The 13,196-nt window shown below is 34.7% G+C and overlaps 1 protein-coding gene across 1 annotated transcript in view; it reads left to right on the top strand.

Moving 5' to 3' along the window:
* MTREX (Mtr4 exosome RNA helicase) overlaps positions 1-13,196 on the top strand; it is a 119,460-nt gene that overhangs the window by 82,793 nt on the left and 23,471 nt on the right. Inside the window, exons 20-21 of the mRNA XM_080803307.1 lie at positions 9,887-9,997; positions 11,244-11,432. Coding sequence (XP_080659433.1) covers positions 9,887-9,997; positions 11,244-11,432 — 300 coding nt within the window. The remainder of the gene's footprint in view (positions 1-9,886; positions 9,998-11,243; positions 11,433-13,196) is intronic.

Below are 13,196 nucleotides of genomic sequence, written 5' to 3'. Positions count from 1 at the left end.
TTGCTTTTTATCTTGGCTGTTAAATATAATGCTGCAATAAACATAGAGGTGCATGTATCTTTTCAAATTAGTGTATTTGTTTTTTTAGGGTTGATACCCAGAAGTGGAATTATTGGATCATATGGTACTTTTGTTGCTAATTTTTGAGGAGCTGTCACATTGTTTTCCACTGTGGCTGTACGCATTTATGTTCTCACCAACAGTGCATGAGGGTTCCCTTTTCTCCACATCCTTACCAACATTTACTTCTTAATTTTGTGGTACTAGCCATTTTTACAGGTGGGTGGTGATATTTCCTTGTGGTTTCGATTTGCATTTCCCTGATGGTTAGTAATACTGAGCATCTTTTCATGTGTATGTCAGCTCTCTGAATATCTTCTCTGGAAGCCTGTCTTTTCAGGTCCTCTGCCTATTTTTTAGTCAGATTTTGTATATGTATTTAGTTTTATGAGTTCTTTTTTTATTATTATTATTAACTTCTTATTGGATATATCATTCGTAGATATCTTCTCCCATCAAGTAGATTGACTTTTCATTTTGTGGATGGTTTCCTGTGAAAGTTTTATAGTTTGATGTAGAACCTTTTGTTTATTTTTGTTTTTGTTGTCCTTGCCTGAGGAGCCTGATCCCAAAAAAAAAAAAAAAAAAAAAGAATTGCTAATGCAACAGTACCTGTGTTTTCTTTTAGAAGGTTTTAAAATTGTTGTTGTTGTTGTTGTTTTTAATTTACAGAGAGAATGTGAGTGGGGGCGGAGGAGGGACAGAAAGAGAGAGAGAATCTGAAGCAGGCTCTGCGCCTAGCACAGAACCTGACATGGGGCTCCATCTCATAACCTGAGCTGAAACCAAGATCAGATGCTTAACTAACTGAGCCACCCAAACGATCCTTCTTCTAGGAGTTTTATGGTTTCAGGTCTTGTATTTAGGTCTTTAATTCATTTTTTTATGTGGTATAGGAAAGTAGTCCAGTTTAATTCTTTTGCATGTGACTGTCCAGTTTTCTCAGCACTGTTTGTCACTTAAACTCTCTTTTCCACATTATACATTCTGATTACCTCATTTTTTTTTTTTAGATTAATTGACCATTTAATGGTGGGTTTATTTCTGAACTCTGTTCTGTTCCATTGATCTGGGGGTTTTTTTGTGCCAGTACCATACTGCTTTTTTTTTTTTTTTTAAGATTTATTTATTTATTTGACAGACAGAGATCACAAGTAGGCAGAGAGGCAGGCAGAGAGAGAGAAAGGGAAACAGGCTCCCCACTGAGCAGAGAGCCCAATGCGGAGCTCGATCCCAGGACCCTGGAATCATGACCTGAGCCGAAGGCAGAGGCTTTAACCCACTGAGCCACCCAGGTGCTTTGATTATATAACTTTGTAGTGTAGTTTGAAATCTGGAATTGTGTTGAGCTCCAGCTTTTTGCTTCTTTCTCAAGATTGCTTTGGCTATTTGACTTGATGATTCTGCATCAAGATCTTTGTGTTTAAGGTTATGTGTGTTTTAAGATTATGTGTTTTAGTTCTTCAGAAAATACTATTTGTATTTTGATAAGGATTAAATCTGCAGATTGTTATGAGTGGTATTTCTTTCCTTTTTTTTTTTTTTTTAAGATTTTATTTATTTATTTATTTGAGAGAGAGCACAGGCAGGGGGAGGGGCAGTGGAAGAGGGAGAAACAGACCCTGCTCTGAGCACAGGACTCCATCTCAGCATCCTAGGATCATGGCCTGAGCTGAAGGCAGACATTTAACCAAACTGACCCACTCATACGCCCTGAGTGGTATAGACATTTTAACAGTATTCTTTTAGCCCTTGAGTATGGTATATCTGTCCTTTATTTGTGTCATCTTCTCTTTCTTTCATTGCTGTGTTATAGTCTTCAGAGTATAGGGACTTTTCACCTTTTTGGTTAACTTTATTCCTAGATGTTTTATTCTTCTTGGTGCAATTGCAAATGGGATTGTTTTCTTAATGTCTCTTTTACAGTTTATCTGTATGGAGAAGCATAACAGATAATATTGATCCTGCTGCAACTTCACTAAACTTGTTTATTCTAACAATTTTGGGTAGAGTATGGCTTTCTATATATAATACTGTGTCATTTGCAAATGGTGACAGTTTTACTTCTTTCTTCCCAATTTGGATGCCTTTTATTTCATTTTTATGTCTGATTGCTATGACTAGGATTTCCAATACTATATGGAATAAAAGTGGCAATAGTAGTCATGTTTTCCTTCTTCCTAATCTTAGAGGAAAAATTTTCAGCTTTTTACCATTGAGAATAGTATTAGCTGGTTTTGTTATGTGTATTATATCATGTTGGGGTATATACCAGTTTTGTTGGGTTATTATCATGAACAGATGTATTTTGTTACATGTTTTTTCCATCTGTGGAAATGATATGACTTTTATCCTTTTGTAAATGTGGTGTACCATGTTGGTTGATTTATGGATTTTTGAACCATCCTTATATCCCTGGAACAGATCCCACTTGATCATGGTGAATGATACTTTTAATGTATTGTTGAAGTCAGTTGCTATTACTTTGTTGTGGGTTTTTGCATCAGTGTTCATCACAGACACAAGCTTGTAATTTTCTTTTTTTGTAGTGTCTTCATGTGGTTTAAGAATTAAGATTATGCTGGACTCATAGAATGAATTTCAAAGCATTCCTTCCTCTTCAATTTTTTAAAAATAATTTGACAAAGAATAGATACTGACTCTCATTTAAATGTTTGGTATAATGGGGTACCTAGGTGGCTCAGTTAGTTAAGTGTCTGCCGTCGGCTCAAGTCATGATTCCAGGTCCCAGGATCAAGCCCCATGTCAGGCTCCTCGCTCATAGGGGAGCCTGCTTCTCCCTCTACCTTTGCCTGCTGTTCCCCCTGCTTGTGCTCTCTCCATCTCTCCCTCTCTCTCTGTCAAATAAGTAAAATCTTAAAAAAAATAAAAATAAGGAAATAAGTATTTGGTATAATGTGCCTGTGAAACCATTTAGTCTTAGACTTTCCTTTGTTTGTAGTTTTTTAATTATCAGTTCAATTTCAGTACTAGTAGTTGGTCTGTTCACATTTTCTGTTTCTTCTCGATTCACTCTTAGAAGATTGTGTGTTTCTAGTTTATCTGTTTCTTATAAATGGTCCAATTGTTGCCATATAATTTTTGGACTACTCTGTTACCATTATTTTTTGGTGTTGGTTGTAACTTCTGTTTTATTTCTGACTTCATTTATTTGAATTATCTCTCTTTGTTCTTGATGAGTCTGGCTAAAAGTTTATCAATTTTGTTTATCTTTTCAAAGAACCAGCTCTTAGTTTTATTGCTCTTCTCTATTGTTTTTTAAAGACTCTATTTCACTTATTTCCACTCTGACCTTTTTTTTTCCCCTACCAACTTTTTTCCTATATAACTTTGTTTACTTTTTTTCTAGTTCCTTTAGGCATAAGGTTAGTTTATTTGATATTTTTCTTGTTTCTGGAGATAGGCCTGTATCATACTATAAACTTATAAACTGCTTTAGATGCATCTCAAAGATTTTGAATTGTTGTGTTTCCGTATTGATTTGTCACAAGATATTTTTAAAATTTTCTCTTTGATGTCTTTGTTGACTCATTAATTGTTCCATAACATGTTGTTTGGTCTCCTTGTCTTTATGTTTTTTCCAGTTTTTCTTTGTTAATTGAATTTTAGTTTAATACCGTTGTGGTTGGAAAAGATGCTTGGTATGATTTCTGCCTTCTTAAATTTATTGAGACTTGTTTTGTGGCCTAACATGATCTGTCCTGGAAAATATTCCATGTGCACTTGAAAATTATGTTCTATTCTGCTGTTTTTGAATGGAACATTTTGTATATATCTGTCTAGTCTACATTTTCAAAGCAACTGTTTCCTGATTGATTTTCTCTCTAGATGATCTATCTATTGATGTAAATGTTAAAATTCCCTACTGTCACTTTTCTCCAGTTGTGTTGCTTAGTACTTGCTTTATATATGTAACTGCTCCTGTGTTGGATGCATAAAAAATTTATAATTGTTGGGCTGCCTGGTTTGCTCAAGTTGGTTAAATGTTTGACTCTTGATCTCAGCTTAGGTCTTGACTTAGGGTTGTGAGTGGTTGTTTTTTGGGAAACTCTTTCTCTCCCCTTCAATTCTGAATCATGGTCTTGCTGAGAATAATATTCTAGGTTTTGGGTTTTTTTTCCTTTCAGCACTTTGAGTATATCGTGCCACTTTCTTTTAGCCTACAAAGTTTCTTCTGAAAAATTATCTGATAGCCTTATGCGGTTTCTCTTATATGTTACTAGTTGCTTTTCTCTTGCTGCTTTTAAAATTCTCTCATTTATCTTTAATTATATTAATATTTTGCTTATTGTCTGTCTTGATGTGGACCTCCTTGAGGTCATCTTGTTTGTGGCTTTCTGTGGTTCCTAAACCCTCATGTCCCTTTTCCTCTCCCAGGTTAGGGACATTTTCAGCTATTATTTCTTAAAATAAGTTTTCTGCTGCTTTCTCTCTTGAGATGGCACATAAGTATTTGAACGTTGATATACTGGAATTTTATTATTCTAAAACATTGTTTTAAGTATGTGGTGTATTCCTAGATTTTTTAGGAAATGTCATTGTAATCATATATGTCATAATAAGCTTTGATTTATCAAAATTAAAATCTGCCATTGCAGAGTCAGAGGGCTGCTGCTTTGGATTAGTTCAGATGGCAATGGAATCCAGAATTGGTATATTTAAGGAGACCGTTCATTATTAAATGTTTTAAAATAATAATTAAGAGTATAATTTTAAAATTATGAATCCCAGCTATCCCTTGGTTTCTAGTCCTCGGTCTTAAAATTTGTTCCATAGAATTCCAGCACCATTGAAACTTGCATGATTTTTCCCATAATGTTTATTTTACAATTGACTGCTTAACTGTAAATGAGAGTAAAACTCCCACAATTTAGCAGATAGTCATTGTACTCAAAGTTATTGCAACTTGGAGTGGCAAATACGTGGCACACGTGTCAGCATTCTTTTTCTCTCATGGCAGACATGATAAATCGTGGTATTCTTTCCCAGTGAACACTTAGATTCTTCCAAAAAAATGATCTAATGACTAAGTCATTAGAGTTAGCATTTTAAGGAAAACGTGTTTGTTGTCTGTCTTGCTTTTAGGCACAGATTTTAAGCCTAGCAGCTGTTCACATTTTACTTAAAGATATTAAGAAACTTTATAGTACTTCACAATCATGATTTGTCTCAGTTTAATAGCCTCTGCAGGTTAAACGTCATTGGATCCTAGACAAACTGTGTCTATAGCATTTTTTTGATTGAGGTATAATTGACTTTTAACATTTTTTATTCAGTTTATTTCAGGAAACTAAGGGGAGGTGTGTTAGCATGAAGTATATATATCATATTATCTCTGGTTTCAAGGGGTTTACAGCTTAATGGGGGAATATTTTGTGTTCCACTTGCTGAATATCAGAAATGCATTCTCTGACTGGGGTAGAGTGTGTTTGAGGAGGGAGATCAGTAAAGGTTTTATAAAAGAAGTATTAAGAATTCACCTGATTTGTAGAAATATTTTCAGACAAGAATTGCATTTGCAGCAATGGAAGCAACATATACAGAGCATGAAACATTCCTTTTTTGTTTTTGTTTTTTAAAGATTCATTTAAAGATTCATTATTTGAGAGAGAGAGAGAGAGAATGAGTGAGGGGAAGGGCATAGTGAGGGAGAAAATCAGTCCAGACTCCCTGCTGAGCTTGGAGTTTGCTTTCAGGACCCTGAGATCATGACCTGAACCAAAAGCAAGAGTCAGACACCCAACAAACTGAGCCCCCCAGGCACCTCAAAATGTCCCTTTTTTAAAAGAAGTAGGTTCTGTTATATGTGGTTAAATGATAAAGGTACAAAAAAGAGAAGGACTGTAGCTTAAGAGATGGAATACATATATATTGTTTGCTTTTATAAATTAGTATCTTGAATAGGAATCCTGGGCACAGGGAAATCATTCCACAGATAATTTATAAGGAAATTTCATCTCTCAACTGCAGTTACTGTGTAGCTTGGGTAGGTTTGAACCAGACTTCCTTTACATGAGCTATGAGTAGGAAATGGGATTTCCATGTCATTTTCTTTCCTTTAACTTGGGAGTGTGTGCAATACCAAATTTAGCTATTTATTTATTTATTTATTTATTTATTTTCTAATGTAGGCTCTTGCTCTCCCTCTCTCTCTCTCTCTCTTTTTTTTTTTTTTTAAAGATTTTATTTATTTATTTGACAGACAGAGATCACAAGTAGGCAGAGAGGCAGGCAGAGAGAGAGGAAGGGAAGCAGGCTCCCACTGAGCAGAGAGCCCGATGCGGGGCTCGATCCCAGGACCCTGGAATCATGACCTGAGCCTAAGGCAGAAGCTTTAACCCATTGAGCCACCTAGGCGCCCCCAAATTTAGCTTTTTAAATGCTTCTAAGATTGCTGCAGGCTTTTGGTTAATTTCCAGAGTCCTGGAAAGAAAATTAGATCAAGACACACATATAGTTTTTAAAAATCTAAAATTTAATAAAACACATCAGTTTAAATAACTCTGCCTGGACTTAATTAAAATGTAGTTGGTTCAAAAAATACCTTTCCTAAAAAATAAAATAAGATAAAAATACCTTTCCTGGATGAAAAGTTTAAAAATCACATTTTAGTTAATAGCCTTGATTTGAAGAAATGGCATTGCCTGAAACTTGTTTAGACTGTGTTCACTTAAAGTTCCTGACTTCTCAGGGTGCCCGGGTGGCTCAGTGGGTTAAAGCCTCTGCCTTCGGCTCAGGTCATGATCCCAGGGTTCTGGGATCGAGTCCCGCATCCGGCTCTCTGCTCAGCAGGGAGCCTGCTTCCTCCTCTCTCTCTGCCTGCCTCTCTGCCTACTTGTGATCTCTGTCTGTCAAATAAATAAATAAAATCTTAAAAAAAAAAAAGTTTCTGACTTCTCTTATTATTTTTCTACCTTATCGTTTGCTTATCTTAAAAGGGGAGATTGATTTATCTCAAGCTTGAAAAGATTGGAAAGGTCTATTCCTGCTATTGGTATTCTAACAAGTTTGCAATAATTACCCACACGATTATTTGGATTTATATAAACCAATCTTACATTATGATGAGTCTGAATTCTAAGTTACTTTATGAGGTTAGTAGGGTTAGAAAGTTACGTGAATTACGCTATGCAAGTATTATGTTTTTAGATCTCTGTGTATAGAGATTTATCATGAGAACTATTCAGTTGGTTTTTAAGCATTTAACTTCTTATTTACAAAACTTAAGTTGTAGGATCTTCCTTTCCTTGTACTTAAGGAGACATTTGTTGGAGGACTTTTGTGGTATCTTTCTTGTCATTAATGAGAATGACCATTAATGAGAATGAGTTGACCATTTTTGGATAATGTTTATTACAGGGAACATTAGAAATTGAGCAGTTTCTGACTTGCTTCTGAATCAAGTCTTTCCTGTATGGTGTTTATTTTGTTTTTGAGGAAATTCTCAAATACTTGTGCTAGATGAATTCAACTTGAAATACACAAAGCATATACTTCCTGCCTAAAGTCAAGTGAATTATTTTGAGTTTTTCTGCCATTTTGGATTATGTACATTCACTTCAGTGTTCTCTTTCCACTGAAACTGCATCTAGGATTTGCATGGGTCACAAACTGGTGGTTTAAAGCCAGTTTAGCCCTCATAATGTCTCATTTAAAAACAAATTTGACAGTTTGAGAATAAAAGTTATCTTAAAGGATTATAATCAAATGAAAGTAAGCATCCACAAATCCATATTTAGGTAGGTAGGTAGATAAAATATAGAAAGAATGAATCTGTTAGAAAAGTCACTGTTAGGCAGCTACCACAAATGAACTCAGGGAAGAATAATCCATGGGTGCTGAATCTTGTGAGTTGAAAGTTTAGTGAGGAATGGGATATTTACAAAGTGTGAGTCTACCCCTGAATTTCTTATTAATTGTAAAGGGGAGAGTAGTAACTTTACAGTAGAAGATGCTAGAGATAACCACCTGAATTGAGTAATAAGAGTTAGTATCACCAGTAATGTTGATCAGTGGATGAGAAGAACAAAAAACATCACCTCTGCCAAAAATGCATATCCCGAATCTGATGATTCCTTATAAGACAAACTCAAATTCAGAGGCATTCTACAAAACAACTAGCTCATTCAAAAACGTCAGTAGCCTGAGCAGCACAGAAAAACTGAGAAGTGTTCCAGATTAAAGTAGAATAAAGAATTATGATAACTGAATTTAATTCATTATCCTAGTTTGGATGCATGGAATGGTGGGAGGGAAGGAGGGTAGTATAAAAGATAGTATTGGGGAAGTAGGTGAAATTTTAATATGGACCATAGATAAGACAATATTGTATCAACATTAAATTTTCCTCTTTAACACTTGTACTGTGACTGTGGTGTGTGTGTGTGGAGGGAGAATGATAAAGCACATGGGACACATGTAAATAATTGGTGAATCTGAATAAAGGCATATAGGAGCTCTTTATTCTGTTTTTGTAACTTTTACCTTTGAAATTATATGACAGTGTAAAACCCATAAAAACAAAGAAGGTGGGGAGTATTCTGGATTTTAAAAGATTAAGGAGACCTGACAGCTAAATGCAATAAATGATCCTTGGCTGGATGCTAGATCTGAAAGTGGTGGTGGTGGTAGTAGTATCCATAAAGGACATTAATGAGCCATTTGGGGGAATTTGAATATGAACTATATATTAGATGATAATGTATTATTGTTAAATTTTTATGATTATGTGGCTATGCAGGAGAATGTGCTTTTTCTTAGAAGATACATGATAAAGTATTTGCTGGTAAGGTGAAGTGACATGTTACCTGCAAATTAATTTCAAATGGTTAAATTAAGAGGAGGAACAAGGAAGGCAGAAAGAAAAAACACTCCCTCCAAAACCCCCCAAAATCTTATCTGGAAAGAGAAAAAGCACATATGGCAAGCTGTTAACAGTTGAGAAAATAAAATGGACAGTTTGTTGTATTATTGTTTTGGTCGTTTTCAAATAAGAAGTTGTAGTTGTCCACTTTAAATGGCATTCTCTATTTTTTCATTCTTCATCTTTTTCACTTATTAACACTTAAGAGAGATCTTTTCTCTTTGGTTATTGAGTATGATCTGTGCTAATATTTTAGTTTTGGTATATACAGATTTGTTGACACTTGTTTAATATTTATTAATATCTAATAATAATATTTAATAAATAATAATATTTACTAAAATATGAATTTGGACTTTGAAAGTATTAACTTCTCAGTGTACAGATGCCCTCTAAGTTTAAAGGAAGCATACTTAAAGGGAGCAAAATGTCATATTTGATGGTGAGGGAAGGGTATTCTTGTCAGGAGAAAGCCTTAAAGTTAGTTTGAAGATTGGTGATTGTTTGTTATGTCTAATGGAGTATACTATTTCTTCTGGTTGAAATACTTTTTTTCATCTGGCCCATCCAGAGCTTACATGAACCTTCCTTGGCCATCTAAAGCTAAATCAGGAGTCTTTCCTTCCTTTGTAGCGCTATTGTACTTTAAGGTGTTCAAAAAATGCCAGTAAGTGAGGACGTGAAAATGAATTCTATATTACAGTAATAACTTATGTTTAGGTACCATTTATTTGCCTGTTATTTAGAGGTTGAATTAGTTTTTAGTTTTGAAATATAGCTTCTAATAAGATAGAAGCTTCCACAGTGATTATTATCAACTATTACGTGTGTCACAAATTGTAAGTGCAGCTTCGTTTTAAGGATTCAAGCTAAATTTAGGAAATGGCAGAGATTGAAAATGTGCATTTTTAATTGTAGTGTTCTTTAACTTTTTCTTGGTAGGTTGTTCCAGTTTTGGTACACCTCCTGTCTGCCATCAGCAGTGTTAGGCTTTATATTCCTAAAGATCTTCGACCAGTGGATAATAGACAGAGTGTTTTAAAATCAATACAGGTATGTGTGTTAATTTTATAAATTTAAATATAAATGTTATGTAAATACAAGTAGGATTTATAGCAAGACAACTTAAATGCTTTAAAATGTATCGCTTTCTTTAAAAAAAAAAAACTATTAACTGCTGTCAGTGGCAGTTCTTTTTAATAAAAAATAATAGCAGATCTTTGTGTAGATTGTCCACTTCTTGAATATACCAACAAAGCGAGTTACTAAAGGAGATCTCATGGAGGAAAACATGGCTACTATTTTATACAGAATATGTTTTGCTTTATTATTTGTTGAGTGAAAATAACTAGACTGTATTAAGAATTTTATGTATAAAATCATATGTCAGGACTTTTAACCACCTTTTAGGGTAGCTAATAAATTAATGAAATAGTTTTATTTTCAGTAGGAAAAATTAAGACATTCTAGAATTTTATTTTCCAGTAGGGGAAGAAAAGGAATTTTGTCATTTATTTAGTCAACAAATACTTGGATTAATATTTACTATGCTGCAAAGGCTCTGTACTAGAATTTGAGAAAACAGATAGATAAACAGAATGCTTTCATTAGAGTAGGAATAAGCTGTGGTCCATAGGCAGGCTTCCTGAATTAAAGAATTCTCCTGACAGTTTTACAGAACTTTATGTGAATAACATTTTCTTTTTTTTTAATCCCTAACATACCAAATCCTATTTTACCTTTAAGGCCTATTGAAGACCCTGAAGGGGTCCCAGGGGGTACTAGCCTACAGTGAGCTGTCCCTTCTCTGAACTCACATGCTCATTATAAATCATGTTAAAAAAAATTTTTTTTTGATAGGGATCTGGAACCCTTTAAAAAATTTATGTCTTTCCACTCCATAGTGCACCCCTAGGAAGCAGCCAAAGAAATCATGAGAAAATTAAAAACGGTTTATAGTTGGGTTGTTAAATACAGCATTATTTATAACAATAAGAGGTTATAACAACCTAAGTATACAATTATGTGTTTATCCATAAGTTGTGCCACATTCAGAACTATTGAATTCTAAGTACTGGAGTTATTAATAAATTTTACACATCCCTGTATCAATAAATCATAGTACAGCAATTTAGAAGGAATTTTCAAAATCATAGCATGTAAAATTGAGCTCCACTTGAGGTGCATTTTTAAGTGCATGTTTCTCTTTGTGCATGGAAAAACAGAAGGAAATATTTATTTACTCTTAACTAATTTTGTCTATAAAATGAAAAAAATAATTTTAAATTTTTTGCTTTAGGAAGTTCAGAAACGTTTTCCTGATGGTGTTCCTTTATTAGATCCTATTGATGATATGGGCATTCAGGATCAAGGGCTGAAAAAAGTTATCCAGAAAGTGGAGGCTTTTGAGCATAGAATGTATTCTCATCCACTTCACAATGACCCAAATTTGGAAACTGTGTATACGCTTTGTGAAAAAAAAGCACAGGTATGGCAGAAATATTTTTTATCAAAAGATCCTATGTATGTCACTAAATTATTGAATATTTGGTTTTTTTATTTTCGTTTCCTACTGGTTTCTTCAGCTAAAACAGGGAAATAGCTTATCTTTTAAGGAGACCATCAATTCTTATCAGTAAAATAAGATAAAAATCATTTTAATTTGGTATTTGATGGATTTTCTTCACAGTTTTTTTAACGTAATACAATTCATATAGCATTAGATTCACTCTTTTAAAGTGTACAGTTCAGTGGTTTGTAGCATATTCACAAAGAACTGCAACCATACCACTGTCCAATTGCAGAGCTTCCATCACCTCAAAAAGAAACCTCATACCAATTAGCAATCACTTCATATTTCTCCCATCTTACAGATCCTGGCAACTATAAATCTTCTTTCTGCCTCTGTGGTTTTGCTTTTTCTGGAGATTTCATAAAAATAATATCCTGCAGTATGTGACCTTTTGTGTCTGTTCTCTTTACTTCACGTCTTCAAGGTCCATCCATGTTGTAGATGAATTAGTACTTTATTCCCTTTTAAGGGGGAAAAATATTCCACTTACGGATATTCTACATTTTGTTTAACAGTTCATCAGTTGATAGACATTTGGGGTTTTTCCACTTTTGGGCTGTTATGAATAATTCTGCTACCAACATTTATGTATAAGATTTGTGTGGATATGTTTTCATTTCTCTTGGGTGGAATTGGGTATAATTGCTGGGTCATATAGTAAGTCTGTGTTTAACCTTTGAGAAACTGTCAACTTTTTTCCAAAGTGGCTGTACCACTTTACATTCTCACCAGTGATTTATGAAAATTTTTATTTCTCCATATTCTCACCAATGCTTATTATTGTCTGTGTTTTTGATTATAGTGTTCCTAGTGGTATGAAGTTGTAACAGTTTGGCTTTTTTTTTTTTTTTTTTTAAGATTTTATTTATTTATTTGACAGACACACAGCGAGAGAGGGAACACAAGCAGGGGGAGTGGGAGAGAGAGAAGCAGGCTTTCCGCCAAGCAAGGAACCCATGCGGTGCTGGAACCCAGGATCCTGGGATTGTGCCCTGAGCCGAAGGCAGAGGCTTAACAACTGAGCCACCTGAGCGCCCCAGTAGTTTAGCTTTTTAGAGTAGTTAGCTGTAGTCTGTAACCAGAAAAGCATTCTTTTTTTTTTTTTTTAAAGAATTTATTTATTTAACAGAGAGAGAGAGAGATTACAAGTAGGCAGAGCAGCAGGCAGAGAGGGGAGGAAGCAGGCTCCCTGCTGAGCAGAGAGCCTGATGCGGGGTTCGATCCCAGGACCCTGAGATCATGACCTGAGCCGAGGGCAGAGGCTTAACCCACTGAGCCACCCAGGCACCCCAGAAAAGCATTCTTAGAGCCATGGTGAATAATGAATTTAGGAAAAGTTTTTCAAAGTGAACACATTCCTTTCCATTACCCACTTCTCTTCAACTAGAATCTTTTGTACTATAGAAGTCTCACTTTCTCCCTGAAACTTATAGCTCCTTACTGTTAACTTTTTCAGCTTTTATCCCATGCCACTTTAACCACCTTTGTCTTCCTGTTTCAAAGATCATTATTTTAAGCTCCTTAGGGTCAAGTATTTCATTTTAGCTTACTTGTACTCTGCCATATCCCAAATGATCGCTTCCCAAAGTAAATTCCTGCTACCTACTGAACATGCTTGGGAGTGGAAACTTCTTGGCTTAACAGAATAGTATGTTTAATTCACAGTTTTACAGCATTCTT

Source organism: Martes martes (assembly GCF_963455335.1).
Source record: "Martes martes genome assembly, chromosome: 5".
In the NCBI taxonomy this organism is placed as follows: Eukaryota; Metazoa; Chordata; class Mammalia; order Carnivora; family Mustelidae; genus Martes; species Martes martes.
This window is presented reverse-complemented; position numbering and strand designations above follow the sequence as displayed.